Source organism: Rhea americana, unplaced genomic scaffold (genome assembly GCF_003343005.1).
Source record: "Rhea americana isolate MKP2758 unplaced genomic scaffold, rheAme1 scaffold_139, whole genome shotgun sequence".
Taxonomy (NCBI): domain Eukaryota; kingdom Metazoa; phylum Chordata; class Aves; order Rheiformes; family Rheidae; genus Rhea; species Rhea americana.
This window is the reverse complement of record NW_028185472.1, coordinates 1,779,410-1,801,355: the sequence shown is the minus strand read 5'-3', so window position 1 is coordinate 1,801,355 and position 21,946 is coordinate 1,779,410. Positions and strand designations below refer to the sequence as shown.

Here is a 21,946-nt window from a genome sequence, read left to right as displayed (position 1 = left end):
GGTTTCTACTCATTGCTCCAAGAGAGCAAGAACCAGGTAGATCTTCACCTGAGATAAGCTGAGTGAAGGCCAATTTGCACTGAATGGGATCCTGATCCAACACATTCTGACTGCTTATCAGTGAGGCTGGAGGAATGTCAAAAGGGGGTCCAAAGATAAATTCACGCCTGCAGGAAACAAAGTGAGAATGTGATATGCCCTCATAAAATATTCCCAAGTGATAGGCATACCCCACAGCTGCTTACAGATTACAGATCAATGGCTTAATTTCCAGTGTGAAATCTTAAGGACAGATATGTCAACAAAACTTGAATGCATGTAGGAAAGTCTGTCCCTTGCTTTCCAGAAGTTCTATAAATTTGTTATTTAAAATGATGTAAAGCTGCCCATTTTTTAAGCATGCCAGCCTAGGGGAAGGCAGCTAACATGAAATCTCTGAAGTCACCAATTACTTTCACATCTGTGCACATGTCCCTGAAATATTAAGAAATACCATGTAGCAGARCAAAGCATTCTTCAGGAACTTCCTCATTTTTTGTTGCTTTGAGGTATATTTATTTTTTATATTTTTTATGTTTATAGGTATTTATTTCAAATCTTTCACTCATTCCTTCTCTCCTGCTATTTTGACATCAGATAACAGGAAGCAGCTCAGCTGACTTGCCTCCAGATTACAGATACAGGAAGGAAGCTCCCCCTCCCCCCCACGCACACAGAGCAAATACAGCTATCCGAAAACACACACCTAGGCAGTCTGAGGACAGCTATACACAGCTGAGCACAGCTGGCTGTTCTCTACAGCAGATAACTGTTTCCATCAGGGGCTTCATGCAAGGATTCAACCACTGAACTTGACAAACAACTCTGCAAAGGATGACTCTTAGAAAGCCTGGCCACCAGCCATAATGCTATATCTTCCTTTGCCCCAGAAAGAAGGGCACCGACACATATGACAGAGTTAACTCCTAGGGATCCCCATCATACCATGACAAGAAATGCCTAGTTTCACTTYACAGGTGGGGCAGGTGGAAGCAACAAGATGAAGAGATAGCTTTTCAAGTAGAACCAGCTTTTGCAACCAGAGGCAGATGCTGAAGGAAGGGATCAGTCCACTACACCTTATGGCCCAGATTTACCATGCTCAGTATTGCAAAGTGTAGACACAAGCAGTGCCAAGATGCAGGCTGCAGCAGGAAAGAAAAGCCTATTCAAATCACCTGCAACTGTTTCAGAACCAGGAGCCTCCCTCTTGTTAATGTATTTGTCCCAGAGAAGTTTTTCTTAGAGTAGAACTTTAAAAAAATAAAGAGCTACTAGCCACTTTATCTATTAAATTAAATAAATCCATTATGAAAGGAGTATTTTTTCCCCTCTGAGCCAAAAGGAATTGTCATCTTGTGTGTTCAAGATACCAGTTAAGAGGTGCCCGAACTATCACCATACCCTAGATGTAGGGAGCAGATAAGGATATCTGCATTTAAGTCACCCATTTTTCCCTCTTGCACAGGGCAGCCCCCAGCAACTATCACCTGCCTGTCTTCACACCAGCATCCACAGGGTAGGCCCCTTGGGCAAGCCACAGGGCAGATGCACAGTTCACGCCCCACCTGACTTTGAAGCAAGTCTGTCTCCTTAGGACACAAGCAAAAAAGCTTTGTGAGAATGGACAGAAGAGCTGCCAGGCTTGATCAGGTCTCTCAGCAAAACCTTTGCACTGGCCGCTGGAGCACTGCACTGGAATTGTTGGAGTGTTGGTAAACCAAAGCGTCAGCACCCTACTGACGTCCTGCAAGCCAAGGCCCACTTTGTTTCAGTGGCCAGGACCAAAGCGTCACATGCTTGCAACAAAACCCGAGAACAGAGCAGCTGCTATGAGGAACAATCAATAGCAATGACAAGAGGCAGCTCAGTTCAGGCAGATAGCCAGGATCATTCTCTGTCACAACACAACTGCAATCCCCATGAGCCTAATCTTTTTCCACTGTAATTCCCTAATACAAAGCTTAATTTGGCATTTGTTTTCATTGTGTTAGAAGAAATTAAATAGCATAAGAGCACATGAAGAGGAGAGGTTGCTCAGGACCCTGGGAAAGCTATAATGATAGCCATGACCTGTCTTCATCCATCCACGTCAGTCCTATAATGCAATTCAAACCGCACTAGGTGACAGGAGAAAGGGATTCACAAAGCAAGAAGCAGCTCCAGCTCAGATTTCTGCTGCTTGCTCTGAGCCAGAGCAATGCTGGTTCCCAACTGTTGCCCTTTAAAAGCAAAAACTCAACAAGAGAAAGCCAGTGGAGGGGAAATACAAGAGCTGAGGTAGAAAGGAGAATGGACTGAAAAAACATGCTCCTCCTGAAAATGCTAAATAGCCTTTCTCGACTGCCCTGCACAGAGGCATACGTGGTACAGGGGCATGAGCAAGTGTCACACACATGCAAAACACTACAAACACTCCATACTCGCATCTCAGGGTCAGCTTACAGGATGGCAACACACACCTAAAGGAAGAGTGCACCACTTCCACTGTATGATATCACTGCAGCAAAGGTTCCACTAGAGGTAAGACGCTCTGGGAAAAAATAAGACTTGTGCTACAGAACAGAGCCTTGGCTTTTCCCAACTACCAAAATACCAGCAAGGCTAAGCGAGCTTGCCTTTGCCAGGCACCTGCACCAGATTTGTGAAAATAAATGAAATGAGCAATCAGCATTTCCACTGCCAGAGCCTAAAGAAATAGCTGCCTGCCACTCCAGAGTGACTTCAGCTTTATTGCCCAGTAGCCATTGCCCTCAGCTGGCTAACATCAAAATAAGGCTGAACACCAAGGAGACCCATATACAGTTTTCTGTGGCTTTCAGCCCAATCCCTGCTGAAAGCTTTCCTGTGTGCTTGTAGACAGTGTTTTGTGTTCACTAGAGACGTTATCAGAAACATGGCCGGCTCCATCACTGGTGAAGGGTGTCTGTCTCCTTTCTTCCCTGTCCTCACTTGCACAGCTGCTAGAGCACTGTCCTGCCCTGGCACAGAATGAAAGGAATGTCTCTACAGTCCTCCTCCAGCCCTAAGCCTGCATCATGCCCAGCTCCCTCATGCTTGCACTGCTGGCCAACTGCTCCATGCCATGCCAAGCACCTCCCCGCGTGCCTACAGGCATGCTGCTTGCTGTGCCCGCTTTGCCCTTCCATCTCATAGACATTTAAGGAGCCATTTCACACTCCTAAACTTTACCCACTTGCCATGGCATGAGCAGAGCAGGCTACCAGCAAGGAAGTGAGAAGGGAAAGCTTCATTCCAAAGCGGTCCTCAGTGAAAGGCAGGAAGCCCAGATGCATTTCATTCTGTGAGGAATCTCATCCTGCATGAAGGAGCTTATTTGGGAAATAGCTTCAGGGAGACTAAAAGAGAGTCTTGTGTCTCAAATCCCAAGGAATATCTAGAGACTGATGCTACCTTTCCCCCACAGATGTCAGCAGCAGTCCAATAGCTACAGCTCCTGAGCATTGAGATGACTGAATTTGAGACCAAACACATGAACAGGACAGAAGTTGCTTGCAGAGCACTGCACAGACCCCTTTGAGGGAAGGGCCTCTGCTTCACCCTTCCCACTAGGCTGATCAATGCAGAAGGAAGATCGCAAGACAGATGTAGCAACATCCACCTGGAGCTAATGCAATGACGGAATGAGTCTGTCTGCAGAAGTATGCTTAGTAATTAAATGGCTAGTTTGTCTCCATAAAGACATTTTTAACCAAATCCACTATTATAATAGCAGGCCAGATAAACAGATACAGCTACCCCTGTGCTGACAGCCTCGTCTGAACTGAACTTTCCTCTATGCATGATATAACTATAGGAGTCTGAATTCACACCCTGCCTCATTATATACAGGAATAATCTTCTCACAGAGACAAGCTCTGAATCAGCAGCATTCAAATGAAGCYAGTAAAAGAAGCTCTTTTAATTAACATAATTAAAAGGGCTCTTTGATTCATTTACACCCTCAACTGCTGCCACCATCATAAAATGGTGAACTAGATAATCCACAGCAGTGGCAGAGAGTACTGAGCTGGCAATGCCAAAACAGTACTCAACCCCTTAAAATCTAACCCTGAATAAAAGACTTCTAAAACCAACATCCATCCAAAGAGATTGTATTATAGGAGGAAGAGAAAGAGATTCATCCTCAGAAGAACAAGTCCAATCTCTGCATACCCCAAAGCCTAGGAAACAGCTGCATAAGGCAGTTCATGAGACAGAAGCTACCAGTGTAGATCTGGCCCTTCCCTGTACTGGAAAGGCCATGGCTTTAAGTCTCAGCCAGTGTCAAGGGCAATGCAAAGCCTCAGATTCTACAAAAACTATCAGCTTCCCAGCATAGGGAAGGACCAAGRCTAAGGCTGGAAGTGGAGGTACTGTAGAAAAGTGATGCGACAGGAGAGGGCTCTGCCTCCATTTCTCTGCAAGAGCCATCCTAGAAAAGTGGGGCCAGCAGTGATCAAGCAGGAGCTCACAAAGTCTCAGATTGCTAAGAAGGCCTCAAGGGAGTGATTGATGAACATTTTGCAGCAAACCTCTTACTTGTCTGAGGGAGCTTTTACACTAACAACCTGATCCTTGGCAATGGTGCAGCTTCTGCTAACTGATTGAAAAGAGTTACATGACAGTCGCACCTGACATACCTCAAGCACCAGGAAAAATAACAAAGGCCACCCACTTGGACTGATTGCCACTGAGATCATGTTGAATTTGACTTATTTTGAGCCCTTCAGCTTGGGAGAGTCCCCTTCTTCAGAACACAGAGGGCAGCTCTCCTGGACACATTGTACTGCAGATTAGTACAACCCCAGGGACAGGAACAGGCTTGTCAGCTTGTCACAAGTGACATAGCTCTGCCGGACATTTGAGCAGAACAAACCTGACTGCTAAGACAGTGGCAGCCTGGAAGACAGAGCAAGAAATTGGAGGAAGGTTTTTGATCTGATAGGATTAAAGTTAGCTTTCAAGCCTAGTCATAACCAGACACATGACCTAGAAAAACACAAGAGCATTTCCTATTTTATAGGAAGGATTTGCAGGTGCCTTGAGGGATCCATCCTTCTGCAGATAAGAGGAGAGGCAGAAAGAAGTAAAACAGCCTGGACATGCTACAAGTTCAAGACAGAGGCTGAAATTCTAGGTCAGAGGAGTGAACAAGCAAAGATCATTTGAGCTGTTGCTACTGATGTCATATGGCTGGCATAGCTGACAGGGAGCAGGCTGGGCACCCTGTTGTTCCCAAAATAGTGGGTGACAAGAGAAAAAAACACACACATTGCTTTGACTATGCTTTTCGCTAAAAGCAGCTGCCTGGCTTCTCAACGACTCATCCAACAAAATGCCCGTGAGAGCACATTTCCTCAGGGAAATATCCTTATTAAGGCCAGGCAGGTAGCAGGAACAAGCTCCCCCCAACAGCAGTTGTGGTGCTCTGTCTGCTTGGCTGCCAGGTTACTCCTCTGGACACCCGGCTTTGCAGTCCTGTGACCACTGCTGTCACTGATCCAGCTCTTCCACCTCACCTTCGGTGAGCATTTCCGAGTTACTGAGCACAGAAACATTCCCACCCCCACCTTTATTTTGAGCCAGAAGAAAAAGCAGCAGCTTTTTCACTTCTGGTGAAGGCCAGGAAGTTATCCAAGAGTGAAATCTGTGTCATGCTGCATGAACACAAGAGTGGCTTTTCTCCCATTGACTGAGGAATGGCTGCCAAATTTGGTATATCTTTTTTTCCCCAAGTTATGACCCTCATAGGAGATGCAAGTGACTACATCTCCTGTGCAGTTTTACTCAAAGTATTGAGAGGTTCCACATGCTATGGAGCCTTGCATCATGTACCTGGAGGAGATCTACAGATCTCTTCCCACAGCCACACAAGACAACACCGCAAAGATTCCTCCTAGGTAAGGCTTCATGATTCACACTTTGGTCAATATAAACTGGCATTGCTCCGAGGATTCCATAATGACTAAGCCGATTTATTCTCCTTGCTCAATCTGGGATTTGGTGTTAGACTCCACATACACACACAAAATAGCCTGTGATCAGTCCTTAGGCCTTTTCACTGACATAATCAAATTTGAGGAGCATGATATTTAGGAGGTCACTACTGTTAATTGATCTCAATCTCAAATAGAAGTGTGTGTTGTGGGGGTGGAATAGAAAGAAAAAAGAGTGTTGACCAAGGGAAAAATCTGTACATTTTACGAGTGAATTTTCTGATGGCCACATGACAACAGGTTACAAGTAAACCTGAATGTCAACCTGAATACTTCATCCCAGGTCAAGACTGGGACAGAGTCCTGCCTAAGACTTGTATACAATCTAGGAAGAGCTTCTCAAGAAATACCATGAACAACACTGCTCTGTCTAGCAGACTTATGGCTTCCTTTCTGTATTCTTCATACTAAGAGCACTCCCACAGCTTGCTTTATCCTTTTTGCTTATACTGTTATAGCTGATTTAGACTATAGAACAGCTGGACTCCCCCATGTGGGATGGTTTGATAGCCAGCAGTGCCTCTGACAGCAGAGCCCATCTCTTCCCAGAAAAAAAAAGAAACAATTCAACAGTCCTAACCCACCCTCAGCCATGAAACTGCAAAGGACAGAATATTTGCACGCTTTACAGACAATGGAGATGCTGTGACTGTTGCTGGTTAACTAACAGCCTCAAGTACAGCCCAGGGCCTCATCATCAGATTAAAGACACAGCTTGTCAGTGATTACAGGTTCACATACCGTAATTCTTTCAGGGTGCTACACTTCCAAGGCAGGCACGCCAAGTCCCATGACCCTCACTGGAGTGAGATGACTCAAGCCCCTTAATAAAGACTTTTTTGCCACAGTGCATCAAAGACTTAGCAACCTGGCACTGGCTGAATTTTAGCATTACTAGCAACCGAAAAAGGACAGTCTTACAACATCACACAGCCAGTTTTACTCACACAGGTCCACTGACTCAAGGATTTATTCAGATAGGTAAGAGCCTGTAGAGCTTCAGACCTAGTGTTTGTGGAAAGCTACAGAATCCATTTGTCTTTGGCAGGAAGGTGAGTTTTGCTGTCAGAGGCTGTGGCTATTAGACACTCTGTGTCTGTGGGAGTTTGGTGTTYTCCTGAAGTGTAAGAAAGACTGTGCAAAGACAGAACAAAAGGAATTCTCTGCTTGGTCCATACYATTTCCTAATGTGAAGGGCTCCAGTAGCCCCAAGAGAGGACACATAGGCTTCAGAGATGCCCACCTTGCCTGTCTCTCAGAAAAAAAAAAACATGAGAAAAAGCGGTTCATGTTACAAAACCATAGTAAGAACATTCAAGTAACTCAGGAAACACTTGATTTTGCGTGATATGACTTGATATGCACACAGAGGATTCTTGCGCAAAAAGCAGCAATGCTTTTTCATGCCAATGCACAAGAGAACCTCAAAGCTCAAAAGGGGACTTCAAATGCTGTAGCCCTGGAAAGCAAATCCAAGATCCCTACAGTCTAATGGTAAAGTGCTTAACAAGGGCTAGCCAAGGTCATATCAGACCATAAATACCTCCCGGCATCTTATTTCAAAATAAGACCCTCTGCTTAACTGATAGGCATGCCCACCGCTCTTTTACCAAGTATTCTCAAATGTGCCTTCAAATCCTACACTGAGTTCTTACAGCTGCAAACAATTTCATCACAGCTTTTGGTTCAATATTAGCACATAGCAAAGCCTTACTGCCATACCCAAATAATGACAGACTGCTAAGTCAGGAAAAAGGCAGAGTCAGCTCCAAGGCAAGGTGGACAGAAGCAGAGACCAGAGCACACGCTCAGAAGCTGAAAAAGTTATTAAGAGCAAGTTTACACTCTGAAGTAAAGTTTCTGTTCCCTTTGATCCAGAAGGATTGAAACCAAAGAACACCCCAAAAGAAGAGTGTGTTCCAGTCCTTTCCAGCAAGTATTTTTCTTTGCATGGTGAAGTGTCACCAGTTCAGAGTGCAAGAAAGCAGTAGCCTTATCTACACACAGCCAAACAAGCAAGGCTTCTGCAAAATCCCCCTCCACTTGCCATCCAGCAGGAGATACTATTTAATATTCCAATTTAACAGGCAGGGCAACAGACAGTACTGGCTGGCTGTCAACATAACCTTTAAAGCCCACAGGCTATTATACCTATTCTGCAACAGCAACCAACTGCACAGCAAGCACAGACACACAGGATCCTACAACAGCCTGTAGTAGGTGAATTGCTTTCCCAGGACAGGCTGCAGCTCTAGCTTCTCTCTCCCTCTCCTTCTTCCCTGTGATTTCACTCTAACCCCAGAACCTCACTCTGGAATCTGCAGCATCGGGAGRGTTTACAGCAGGGACAAAGTACAGAGATACCATGTCCCAACAGGGCACCCTGTTTACTTTTACTTTCAGGAGCCAGCTCTGTTGCCTTTGAGATATTCTCTACCTGAGATAYAGTCCTGCCCCACACAGAGTTGCAAGCACAGCCAGAAAAGTAGCCCAGAACAGTCACACTTAAACCAGAGTTTGAGCATGCCAAGATCCAAGCCTTGGATGGCTTTAGAAGCATGTTTTCAATCTCTTTCAGGTGGGAAGTTAGTGCTGCCTGGAAGGTCACCCCTAACTCCACCCAATCTTCTCTGTCATGCCTTCCCTTGCACCTCATAAGGAAAAAAAACAAAAAACAACAACAGAAAAAAACAAAACAAAAAACACACACTAATTCACAGAAACCTCTCTACCAAGCTGGTTAAATCCCCACAGAAGAGCTGGAGGGCAACACCTAGCACACTGGATGCTCTGGATATATAAATAGCAAAATCAACAAGACAGACAAGATAAGAGACTTGCTCAGAGCTATACCAGTATCTGAGCCAGGCACTGGATTTGGACATTGCTGCCAGCCTGTCTCTTGTTTGTGCCACACCTCACAGAGCAGCATGGGGACCTCCAAGTTCAGAGACTAATTGGGCAGCCACTTTCTCAACAGAAGCAGCAGCAAGGAAAGCAACCAAACTCCTGGTAGCTCTCAGCAAATGGGCCCTTCAGGAGAAAGGGGCCTACTCCATCGTCCACGAGAAAAACTGGCATCATGGCATGGCTAGAGCCTTACAGGTCCCCGGCTGAGATTTGAACAGCTCACAAGAGCTTCCTATCAATCTCCAGAAGAAACTGCTACACCCAGATGGCCAGCTCTGTAAACAAAGTGCTGAGGAAGGGGAAAGTTCAGCCCTAATTGCATAGAAAGAGCTAATTTTTGCTGCCTGGAGACCCCATCTGAAGACTCTGCCTCTCCAAAGAGGAAGGAATTCCTTGGAAAGACACTTATGATCAAGGTGAGAGGAGTTCAAGCAGTAAACAGCTCCAGTTTCACTTTGCTTTCAGAGAGGCTAGTACACACAAGTCAGCATTGGCCTCTCTGCTTTGAGACTAAATAGGTATGCCCTGTTCTCTCACACCATGATTCCCATTTCAAGTTTAAGGCACTTTTCTGTATTTGTCAYTCCCTTAATAAAACAAGATAAGAAGCTACCAAGCACAACAACCCTAGTGTGAGTTTGTTTGGGTTTTTCCTCCCACATACAGAACTACTACTACAGGCTACCTCATGTGCCTGCTTTAGAAAAAAAAATAATAATGTTTCTCCTGTAACTTAAATGCATAGTACATCTAGCTAAATCTTCTAGCTCATGCAGAGGACAAGAAAATTCTCTGTACCCTCCACCCCCAGGAATAACTCTTGCAGAAATAAAGATGCTACAGCAGAATAAAGAGAGGTTTCCCAGTTACTTGGAGATGCTGTTCAGCTCTAATCCATACCTACACACCCTGCATGATGTCTCTGTCTCCAGCTGCTTCCCTACCAGCACGCAGGGCTTAAGAGCGCCTGCCTACACAGCGAGGGCCAACATCTCTCTCCACCAAAAGCCTTGCTGGACTTACTTTTAGCAAGAMAAATTCAAGGGCCTAGTCTCCGCTCACAAGCACCAGGACCCCCCTCACCTCCCTCCAGAGCAGGGCCCACTGGGCCCTCGCCCTCACCCACCGCACCCGCAGCCCATCACCCCAGCGACCCCTCCCCTCCCCTCCCCACCCCCGCGGCCGCCCCCGAGCGGGGCAGCAGGAGCGTTAAAAACGCAGCACCGGCTCCCCTGGCAGCCTTATTTCCATCCCTGCCGCCTTTAAAAACAACAGTAAGGAGGGGCGGAAGGGCGGGCTGACCGGCGCGGGCAGCGCCYCGCCTGTCACGGCGGCGGCGGGGCCATGACAGCTGCGGCACCTCAGCGCCCGCTCAGCGCCGCCGCGGGGGGGGAGGGGGGCGCGCGCAACGGCCGCCCCGCAACGGCCGCCCAACGGCCCCCGCCCCGCTCACCGAGGCAGGCGCCGCTGACGAGGGCCGTGGCGGTGAGCGCCCCGGCGGAGGCGCCGTAGACCTTTCGGGCGTTAGCGACGAGGAAGGGGGCATGCTCCTGCAGGCAGCTGGCCACGCCGATGTGGTAGACCCCGAGGAAGCCGCAGCCGGCGAAGGAGATATTCCAGGTGGAGTCCGGGGGGAACATGGTCTCCGCGCCCGCCGAGGGCCTCGCTCACATCCCGCCACCCCCTTGGCCAGGGGCAGGGCCGAGAAACACTGCCGTTCACGACCCACCGGCACCACACGGCTCGCCCCTGGGCTCCCGCCGGGCGCCACCGAGCTTATATGGGGCGGCCCGCCTGGCCCGGCCCTGCGGCCCGCCTCCGGGCCGCGCCGCCCGGCCGCCCCCGGCGCCCACCTGCCGTGGAACCAGTCCTTGCAGATGTCGCACTCGATCATGAAGCGGCTCACGTCGTACGGCCCCCCGCGGCCGGCGGGGGGAGAAGCCGCCCGGGAGGCGGCAGCCGTACCGGCCGGGCCGCGGAGCCAGTGGCGGCAGGAGCCCGAGGCCCCTCCCGCCAACCCTTCCTCTGGTGAACCCCGCGGCCTCGCCGGCGGGAGGCATCTGGGGGCAGCTCCGCGAGAACTGCAGAGGTTACTGCGTGTGGAGCCGTGACATGGGTACCAGAACTGCACTGCTTCCTCTGCTTCAAGGGACAGCGCCTGTTCCTTTGAGGAGAAGTAACACATTTACAGCAATGCTGTGGAAACACAGGGCTCGGGTCCTTGCAGTAACCCAAACCTCGYCCTCCAGAGCTGTGCTCCAGCCTACCTTCCCTCAGGGATGCCATTTCCTGGAGGCACCTGCTCCCAGTTCCTGGAATTCCATGCAAGCACAGTTTTCTCTTTTCCTGGAGCAAGATACAGGCAGGAAGTGAGAGGRAGAGAAAGCTATAGGCTTTCCTCTTTCACAGGGCACTCAGGAGTGAGAGGGAGGCAAGGGCTGACACATCCACAGCAAAGGAGCAGGCAATCCCTGTCCTCAGCAGGACTTTCTGGACCTGCCCCTGAACTACTGAAACACGCACAGTTACCTGCCTTTTATCAAGGCAATTGCAAGCCTCAGGAGTGCTTCTACAGAGACATTTAGCATGTGCAAGCCCTTGTGTACCCACTCACCATACGGTAGCAGTGTGTGAGAGGCCAGTGCTATTRGGAGATCAGAATAGATTCAGAAGATAGAAGGACCCCCCCTTTGTCATAGACAGTACAGGCTACATTTGTTTAAACAATTAGATGAGCATGAAAGTTTACAGGGCCAGGAAAGCAAGAGGAACAGCTGCTCAACTCAGGCAAAGCAGCAGTATCAGCAGGAGGGAGAGTTGGTGGTAGAAGAGTGTAAATAGTTTCCTAATAGCATCAGCATGGGATGAAGGTATTTTCTTTCAAAGTAGGAGAAAGACCTCATTCATCCTGACAAATCTATTTGCAGCAGTTTTCTTGTAAGAGGTCGTAAGCTTCTCATTGGGAACAGCATTATATCTGTCCATAACAGCTCTCAGACTAAACAAAGGACTAGGATTTCCTTCCTACAGGAGACTTTCACCGATTACATTAGTGGAATTTACCCAAATATCCCCACTCCTACTCATTTCACTGTGCACCACCTTTCAAAGGATACAAGGCAGGCTGGTACACGGCTCTGAAYATATAGAGTGATACTCCATGTACAGGGACCATCCACTTATTCCTTAACTGTCTGCACTTTCCTTCCACCGGGCAGGCAGTATTCCAGCCTTGTCCTTCCAGACCTGACTCCAGAGCTCACCAGGCCACCACTTTGCCTGTCTGCCAGGAGGTACACCTAAGGCATGGTACTGATTGCTCCACCTTGGAGTACCTGAAGAATTAAAATTAACCCCACTTATCTCAAGTTCTCTGTTTATGCCTTTACCCTCCTTTCTTCATAAAGAGCTAACTTTCCCCCCCATACTTCTACTTGCTTTTGTAATTTCCTCCATTGTATTTGATGTGGTAACATGACCCTTGTCAACCCTCTTAAAGGGCCCTCTTACCCCTTAACATCAGAACAACCGTAGTGCTTTCACCTTGTGCTCCTGCTGATACTGCAAATGTTTCCATGTAGCCAAAACCAAGGAAAACATTGTGTCAGAGCCAGAACTGTGTCTCCATAAAGTTAGTCTTTGAGCCATGCCTTTAGAGGAAGCCTATGGAAAAAATGAATACTAAACCTTGTTTGTGTGATAACACGTGTAACCCCAAGAACAGCTTTAATCTTGAGCTAACACTGCTTCCTCTTCTCAGCAGTTCATGTAATGGTTCATGCTATAGCTGGAAAACAGAAACAACAGTATTGTAGTAGTGCTGGGGTTAGCTTCATTTTGTTCATCAGCAGCACTCTCATTCTCTGACTTGTTTACATCACTCTGCGTTGGCCSTCAGGGTTACTTGTCTGAGGAGTTTATTGCTGTATGGTTAAAACAGGTTATTGAAATAAAACATAAAAACAGTAGTCTCTTGCAGAGCGCTTCCTGGGTACTGGCATTAGCAGGTTGGAAACAGCAACCGTGTTTTTCTTCAAAATCATTAATCCCCCAAACTAATCTTTTTCCTCTCAGTAGGAAAGTACAGCTACCAAAACATTTGTAGTCCTGCAATAAGCTGGGTCAGCAAGACTTACACAGCAGCTTTTCACCTGCATTAAACTCTTGTCAGAATGCTGCAAGTTCACTCTTGCCTTTGCATGTTTGGGATGCCACCGAGAAAACCTCCGTAATCTCCTTGTTGCATTTGTTGTCTAGTCCAATGAATTGTGGGCAGTTAGTACATATGAGGTAATAACATACAAGCAAACAAATGTCTGTTTGTTTTTTAGCTAAGACCTTGGTTGTTGGCAGTCAATAAGAATTAATAATTTGAAATGGAAGGTGAGAGGCAGAGTCTGTATGCTCTTGTCTCTAGCATGTTACTTGCTTTAGCACTGCCGCCCGTAGTCCGGCAAGGGACTGGGCGAGGTAGCCAGGAAGTGTCATGCACATCATTGGAAAGCCTGGCTTGGATGCCTTTGCCTTACCCATGGGATGTGTGTGTATATCAGTCAGTTCCAGGGCAAATGTTTGTAATGTGGTTCAGAAGGGCATTGCCTGAGGCATTGGAGCAGTCCCCTCATCCTKCTCTCTTGGGATTGGATGTTTCCTTATGGGAGTGTGACTATAGATATTTTTGTCCTACGTAAGTGAAAACCACTGAGTTCAGTAGGACTTTCTATGTTCAACAGCTTGCAAAATTTGATCTCAGTGGTCAGAGTGAAATCAGCTTATTTGACAATGGCCACCTGGGAGCCATTGCTTTCCAGTAGTGCCCAGGACGTTCTCACCGCTTTCCAAGTAGCGAAGATGTCATGTTCCAGCCCAGTGGCATTTGTAGGTAATGATTTTCAGTCAGAGCTGATTTGAGATGGAGCAGTGTGTCCCAGTTATGAAAGCTTTGCATGTTTTAATGTCACGCCCATCACTAAATCATTTTCCTCTACCATCAATTTAATAATAATCAGTTACCAGTGTGATCTCCAGGTGCAAGGTTTTGTGTCGTCTGCTTTCCCCTCAATGTCTTTGAAGGTTCTTTAGGAAGAAACCTCATGTAAAATCTGTTCAAGTTAGACTGATCCTGCAAGAGAATAGCCCAGGCCACCTCTCCAGATCTTTGTTGCAGGCACTGGTTTTCTGACAGCATCATGGAATGCAAAGCATCCATTCTACTGCTACTGCTTCCTTTGGAAATCCCTGCTGTCTGAAAAGGAGGCGGTTGACTCCTTGAAAACTCAGAACAGCATCTACAAAGCAGAAGCAGGGAATCCCAATTCCTTCACAGCTAGAGCTCATCGAGATCAGAGGAGTGGAGGGAGTAATACCCTGATGAGAGGATCAAATGAGTCTGCGACAGATTACCAGGCACACCATTGCTCATGCACAAACCCTATTYGTTGGCAACTAGTTCATAAATAGATACAGAAGAAAGCTTTAAATGCCTTACTTTTGCATTTGGAAGAAACATTCACCATGCATGGGTTGTAGCAGATTCTGAAAAAACATATGTGAAATCTCRTGGTAGACTTCCCTCTTGGCCTTCACAGTGAATACCTAAGGGGTGGCTGTGTAAAATGCATTGCTTCCCTGTGGCAGTGTGATGAACACTGTGTTGTTGGTGCTTGATGAGAGCTGCTGTTCAAACATTTCTCCTCTAAAGAGTTTACTTAGAGGTAATAAAATGCTATGGAGTAACAAACTATCTAAAACTGCATATAGCCATTACAGGGCAAATGATCTGCTCTTTGCTTGTGCAAACACAACCTTCTCCTTCTTCAGGCAGATTGACCAATGACAATTTTCATCAAAATGATGTGCTTTCAGGAGGAAATCTGCATTTGCTAGGAGGATGCACACTATGAGATTGGATCTATAACGCAAAGCCTCATTAGTCATAAGGAGAGATAGAAAAAGTATGATCAAGAGAGAGAAGTCAGTCTAGATGTAGCTGGAGTCCAAGGGAAACATTTTAGTCCTCTAGTTGCTCTTTTCTCCTAGGGCATAGCTGACAGAACAGGTTTCAGTCTCATCCTCCAGGTCTGGGCACAACAAAACTCATGGAATAGCTCAGTGCCATTGAAACTGAAATCCTTTGGGCACAGAAAAGGCCCAGCTGAGCACAGTGATGGGGCACAGTTCCTCCCTGTGAAAACACTGACTTTGCCCTTGTATCAGCCAAAGCAAGGCAATATTGCAGGTTGGGGGCTACCTCTCAGTGAAACCAGACCCAGAAACCTCTTTTTCAGGTAGCTGAAATGGGGAAATCGGCAAGGACTGAAACACAGGTATACCTGCACCCTTTTCAGTATCAAATCATAGCCATTACAATTCTGATAGAGAACTAGAGTAAATGTGTTTTCATTACAGCTATGAAGATTACCTCAGCAAAGACTTAAGAGCTGAGGTAGATGAAAGCTTTGGTGCTACTTCCTGTAGCCTGTTGTTTCTTGCAACACACACAAGGCAGAAAGGGGTAGTTGCTTGAATCACAGCCGTCATGAGGTCTGAGAATGGAAGTTTCATCCGGCCCCTCTCTCTTGGCTGCTGCTGAGTGATGTGCGTTTTCTCCAGTATGCCACAGGGAGAGAAAACACTGTTTTTCCTACTTGGATTTCACCCATCTACATTCTTCAGACACGTTCACCATGTTCAATGACACATGGCCTGCATAGCAGTATCAGCCATACACTGTAACAACGTAACTATGTTGGTAAAACTTCATCAAGCAGACTGCTCCAGGCCCTCTTTTGCCACTGCCTGTAGAAAACTTGGCACCAAAGACCACCATGTGTCTATCTGCACATTATCTATTAGCGGTGACAGCCAAAAAAGCCTGTAGAAGTCCCTGGGAGCAGCTCCTAGCAGAAAACCATTTACAAAAGCAAAGTTTAGTATCTTCTCAAGTTGATGCATTGTTCTGGGCACACCACTGAAGTCCGTTCCTGAAAATATTTTCATTTTTTCCCCCCCAAATTATCCCCAGAACAGAAATTTAGTATTAAGAGCACCTTTGCATTGATCTCAGCATCTCTTGGTTCAAAGACCCTAAAGAGCAGAACCTGCAGGCAGATAGAGCCTTCAACAACAGTACTGCATTATGTTGAGCACATGGCCATAACATGAAATCCRAGGATACTCAAACATTAGTGCTGTTCCTAGATCTTGGTATATGAAGCAGCAATGAAATCAGTGGGTTTTTAAGTAGTTACAGGCAAGAGTTATTAGAACTCCCTGAAATTACAGCATTTGTAGACTAATCTGGATTTGTTATCCATTTCTGTTTTGGAACTGATCAGATGGAGTTAAAAAATATACATATATATATACATATATATACACACACACACACACATATATATATATATATATATATATATATGATCAGCCTTTTTATGGCTGAATAGGTAGGATTCTTTCCTGAATAACTATGATGTTGAAAGTGTGAAGAGGGTGAATTTGGGTAAACCTAACTTCCATGTACTATTTAGTAAATAGGAGTCTAAAAGCAAGCATTCAGGTTCACACAAACTTAGCAATACTTAAGTGCTTTTCATGGCCTCATTTAGTCATAAAATTAACAGAACTATTTTAGACAGAGCTAAAAACCAAAGCTTTGCCAGAGCTATTTTAAGAAAGCTGTCTAGATCCAGCAGCATTGTATAGTTACAATAAAGACTCAGAAACCTTTTAAAACAACAAATTTAATAATATTTCTCTAACAAATAATTAATCAAATAGGCCAAATCCCATGTCATCGTCAGATTCTTCAGATTCTTCTTTCTTCTCTTCTTTCTTCTCCTCAGCTGAAAGGAGAAAAAAAACAAGCTCATAGTCAGTATATACTGAACTTTTCTTGCACCACAGCTTTTCAGRAAAGAAGTTTATGCTTTGTTAAAATACCAATAACATGAAAGCAGAGAACAACCTCCACCATTTATCTTCATCATCTTCACAGCCATTCATTCCCTTTCAATAGCCAATATAAAGACTGAATGGACACAGATATTACTATTGAAGAGATGCGCTTTACATAGTAAAGTTCATTTTGATTCTCAGCTCTAAACCAGAACAAACTTATGAAATGGTGACTAAAGAACAAATGCTTGTAAATGCCTATAAAAAGTAATTGTTCAATTCACATTTTAGTCACRCAATCAACTGTCAAACTGGAAAAAGACTGACATTTCAGTTGAGCTGTCCTGTGACAATGTGTCTCTCCTCGACTCAGCACACTAACCAGACACCCCCTCTCACCTGCAGCAGGGGCAGCACCGCCACCAGCAGGGGCAGCCGAGCCCCCACCAGCAGAGACAGCCACAGCTCCTCCCGCGGGCATGCTGGCAAGTTTTCCGTTACCTGAACAAGGCAGAGGATGAACAGTAGTTAAATGCTCACTCCAGTATGTTTAATGATGCTACAGGTATGGCAACATGCAAACCAGGTTTTGTATCTACTTGATCGGGAACACAAGCAGGGTGAAAAGGAGGAGAAATGAAAGTGTGGAAAACTTGGGTTCTAAGACTCAGACTGCATAGTCACTAAGGAATCGCCATTATCCATCATAAAGAAGTATAAAACCTTCTACTGAAAGGGCCTGGAGTTTAAGATTCACAAATGCTTATTCACATCGAAAGCTTATCTGGAGAATACTGACACTATATTAACAAGYTTCCTTTGTACAAAAAATCCCTACATTTTTTTTTCCAAAATGGCCCTATAAAAATAGCAGTAAACACATCAGCAAATTTYACACCTGAGGAGCTCTTTCTAGGTGATTTCTGTTGAGCTGTGTCTATTTATTGGCTACTATGTTTCAAATCCTGAATACAACATATGATTGCAGGAGTAGGTAACTTTAATATACCTCAAAGTAAGTATGTGCAGTCTTGGCTTCCTTTTTTTTTTTTTTTTTAAGGTATAGAGAATGTTAAGGGCATGACTAAGGAGAGAGGGGAAAAAAATGCTGTATGTGTCGCAAAGAATACAGTATTCTGATCAGACACTCCAACACCCTACAAACTATTACTGCATATCCCATCAGACTAGCAAACTCACTTCTGATTTATTCTTGTCTTTGGAAACTCAGACAGTTCTCTGGCATCTGCCTTTCACATACCAAGGCTCCCTTGGCATTCAGAGGTTGCATACGCAATACATTTGCCTGTATTACAATTTCTGGGAATCAGTTTCTAAATAATTCTTTGTTATTTCAAGGTCTAATAAACCAGTAAACAAACATGTTTCATATGCCTGTAAATGTGTTCTAGGAAACTATTTATTCTAAGATCAAGTATTACACAAAGAGATGGCTTATATGTGTTACAAACACACGCATAATGGCTCTCTTAAGTCTTCAGACCACACTGATAGAAACACCCAGWTACTGCTCTTACCAGCAGTAACAGGCAAAATCCTGGCAACTTTTAAGCAAATATAGTCCAAATCATATACTTAAAAGTTCCCTTGTGCCTAAGTATTTGCAAAATAGAGATTAATTAATCCCAGACTTTTGCACTAGCTCAGCTCTACATTATTTCAGTACTGTAACCCAACRAAGTAATTTTAATAGTTCCAGCAGGTAAAAGCACAAGCTTCTTATACGAGTTACTACTTCAAAGAGCCCTATCTCAGAGAAAAGGAATGGCCAGACTGAGGTAGCTCTAGCAAAAGTGTGTTTTGGAGGCTTGTATTAATTGCATTGGYGGTAACTGTGCCCTTAACAAGTACTGTCACTTCTATTTACATTCAACAGTCTCCTCTTCCTATTTTACTCAATCAGTATGCACAAGTGGGTAAATCCGAAGAAATTCCTGGAGTAGCAAAGGTAAACTAATTCTTTCTCTAATCAAGATGTCCAGAAAACTGTATTATGAGCAGACTACCAGTAAGCTCATATATTTTGAAGTCTCCCAGTTTAATGTGGTCCACAAGCGAAACCCAGCAGGTACTGGCACTGACCTGCAGGGAATTAGAATGGACCTGCTGGATTTCACAGTCATTTGTGCAGACCTCCAGCACGAAAGTCCTCAGCAGAAGGACTGAACTGACGAATAACCAAGGAGTTGACAGTAATTCTGTGTTCTTGAGCCTAAGTTACCAAATTGGCAATTACCCATGACACTCTGAGACTGCACTTACCCTGAGCAATGACATCCTCGATGTTTTTTCCATTCAGCTCACTAATAACCTGTATGAATTAAATGCAAAATGTTAATAGTCTCAAAATAAGAGTATAAGCTACATTTAACAAGAATTAGTAATTGTGTGCAATGCCTCCATCCCACTGCCTGCACAGCTCTGACATCCCTTATTTCTCAGTGGAAGGGACAGAACATTGAAATAAAAGCTCCAGAGCTAGGTCTTTTGTGCTTTTCTGTGAAAATTTTCTCATGAAATCTGTTACAAGAAATTCATAATGAATCCATGGAGGTTACAGAAAGCAGGATACACAGACCTTCTGGAACCAACTGGGAAACCCCACTAATGGTTTGTTAGTCACCGAGGGACTGACAACATATCTTGCTTAACTTCCATTGGGAGGCTCTGAAGCACTGGGCCCCAAACCAAAAACCACAGGGTCCTGTTCTTAGTGCTACCAAATGTTAAAGCCAAGCTGGTAACTATATCCTTTCACCAGAACAGAGAATCCTGACTTCTATTTTACTATTATTGCTATCACGTAGCCCAGGACAAGGAAAACAAAAATTGCAAAAGCAAACAACTAAAAAGAAAAAAGCTACATCACAGATCTTACAAGTGAGTTCCTGCTATCAGGTGTCAGTACTGAACACTGCAGAGTCATCAAAGCCAAAAGAAATGAACAAATTAGGTAAGACTAATCAAGACATTTTGAAGAAACATCTCCTGCTCACACAGAGCATGTAGCCTGTTAAACACCATGTCTGGGTGTTTCCTTAATTTGGAAGGCGTAGATTTAGACTAGCATAAACTCCAGCCAGTAAAAATATAAAAGGATGAACAACCRTGATCAAAACAAATTCCAGTGGGACTTTCTGGATATTGGAGAATCAGAGAAAGTAATAATTCATGAAAGTATTAAACAAGCCGAAGCTGAAAGACCTGCAGTTTGAACGTGAGTTTGGAGCTACCTCCCAAGCACTACTAGGGTTCTGTCAGCTGAGTCGACCAATATTTGATTGGGCCTACAGTAAAAACATGACATCTGAATGACAAAGTGACCGTAAATGACAGGTAAGTGGTAGGCAGCAGACAATCTTTTATTCTTTTTCCCATGGCCATTAATATGTTTATTCTGTCCCCTAAAGAATTGGAAGTTCATACATGAAAAGAAGCATTCCAGCTAAAAAACTCTTCATTTTTCTTAAAAAGCCTATTTTTCTATATAACCATTTCAGCACTGGTTTCCATTTTTCTTTTGCATGTTATTATTGCAGGCCTTATTTTTGTCTACATTATAGCTGAGGTATGCTCCCTCGGAAGGGGAAAGGGCTTTTCTGCAGTATGAGAAGGGACAGCACACCGCTGAGTATTCGTCCTGTGGAAGCGCTAGCTCTGAAGCAAACCCCCCAGGCCTCGCGCCACCTTGTTCACGCGCTCGTCGTCCGTCTCGATGCCGACGCTGTCCAGGATCTTCTTCAGGTCCTTGGACGTGGGGGACTCGTTGCCGCCGAGCACGGCGAGCAGGTAGGCCGCGACGTAACGCATCCTGCAAGAGACAACGGCCGCCTCAGCGCCGCGCCGCCGCATGGCCGCCGCCGCCGGCCCCCCTCCCCCCGCCCCGCAATGGTCCCGCCCGAGCCCCGCGGACCGTCYCGGGCGGGCGCGGCTCAGCCAGGAGCCACCATTCCCGCGGGAGAAGGGGCCGCCGCGCGCTTACTCGTAGGGAGGGGGGCGGCGCGGGAGAGAGGCCTGCAACGTGCACCCGCAACAGCAGYCCGGCGACGAAAGGGAAAGGGCGGCGCCTCGGCAGGGCCTTCTTCCCGTCACCCCTCAACAACGCGCGCTGCCATTGGGCCGCGCCGGCGGCGAGCAGCACAGCCAATGGGGGGCCGCGGGCTGGCGGCRGCCGCGCGGGGGTTGGTGGTGGCGGCGGCGGGCCGTTGATTTCCGTTACGGCGGAAGTGGGCGGGGTAGCGCGGCTGTGTGGGCTGCTCCTCGCGTGAATAGAGCTCCTCTTTCGTTAGCGCCCCTCCCACGCACACCGTTATGAGCGCAGGTCTCGGTAGTTGYTCCGTGCTAGGCCTGGATTTGCGCTGCCTCCTTGAAAATACAGAGTCTGTCCCGTACAGTGGTGTCCTGTTAGCAAAGAGGCATCGCAAGGAAGGGAAAAGCCCAGCCCGAAGCCGCTCCCGGAGTTAGGAGCCAAGTGATCAAGGTCAGGTGTTGAGCCAGCCTGGATTCACTCTAACGACAATTGCCTTCATCATTTGATTTGATTCCTTCTTCRCTGTGTTAGGGAAATGAATAAAAAATGAAAAAGGAGTTTGGAGACTCTTACTGTGTCAGAATCCACTAGATCCAAATAAAGCTGCATCACTGTGGTGGACTGTTCTCATGAAGCCTGGGCTGTTCCTGGCCTGGAGGGGGTGTAGAAACRCCACACAGAAATAAGAGCACTTTTCACTTTTCACCTCTGGGAATTTGGGTGCCTACAATAAACAGCCAGCCTCCTAGTTTTGTAACTTGGGAATTGTGTTTCAGGGAAGCACACTGGTAAATTAAAAAGCACAGCCACCGACAATTAGCTTTTTTTTCTCCCTGTAGGAAGAGAAATTTCCCTCTGGGTGCTGCACAGCTTCTATGCAGCTTTGAGCAAGAGGTGGTGCTGAAACATGGGACCTCACGCTTCTCAGGTGGCGTTGCACAGCAGGACTGCTGGGCCACAGCATGGAGCCACTGTCTGCCACACTGCAGAAGCCTGTCATGATGGAAAATCAGACATTGCGCCTTCTTAACAGAACGAAGAGCAACATACA

At 46.0% G+C, this 21,946-nt stretch overlaps 2 protein-coding genes and 1 non-coding gene across 3 annotated transcripts in view; all 3 read right to left on the bottom strand.

Moving 5' to 3' along the window:
* PNPLA2 (patatin like domain 2, triacylglycerol lipase) overlaps positions 1–10,688 on the bottom strand; it is a 30,121-nt gene extending 19,433 nt beyond the window's left edge. Inside the window, exon 1 of the mRNA XM_085298487.1 lies at positions 10,402–10,688. Coding sequence (XP_085154613.1) covers positions 10,402–10,588 — 187 coding nt within the window. The 5' untranslated portion in view covers positions 10,589–10,688. The remainder of the gene's footprint in view (positions 1–10,401) is intronic.
* A 5,986-nt stretch (positions 10,689–16,674) lies between these two features.
* RPLP2 (ribosomal protein lateral stalk subunit P2) lies at positions 16,675–20,958 on the bottom strand. The gene is made up of 5 exons (XM_085298486.1): positions 20,848–20,958; positions 20,553–20,676; positions 19,128–19,176; positions 17,244–17,345; positions 16,675–16,792 (listed from the first exon to the last, which is right to left on the bottom strand). Exons 2-5 carry the CDS (start codon positions 20,673–20,675, stop codon positions 16,716–16,718), a joined length of 351 nt encoding a protein of 116 aa, XP_085154612.1. The 5' UTR covers position 20,676; positions 20,848–20,958; the 3' UTR covers positions 16,675–16,715.
* On the bottom strand, positions 18,838–18,970 carry LOC146599559 (small nucleolar RNA SNORA52). The gene has a single exon (XR_014894999.1). It is a non-coding gene; the product is annotated as a small nucleolar RNA SNORA52 (small nucleolar RNA).
* Positions 20,959–21,946: the final 988 nt, after the last annotated feature.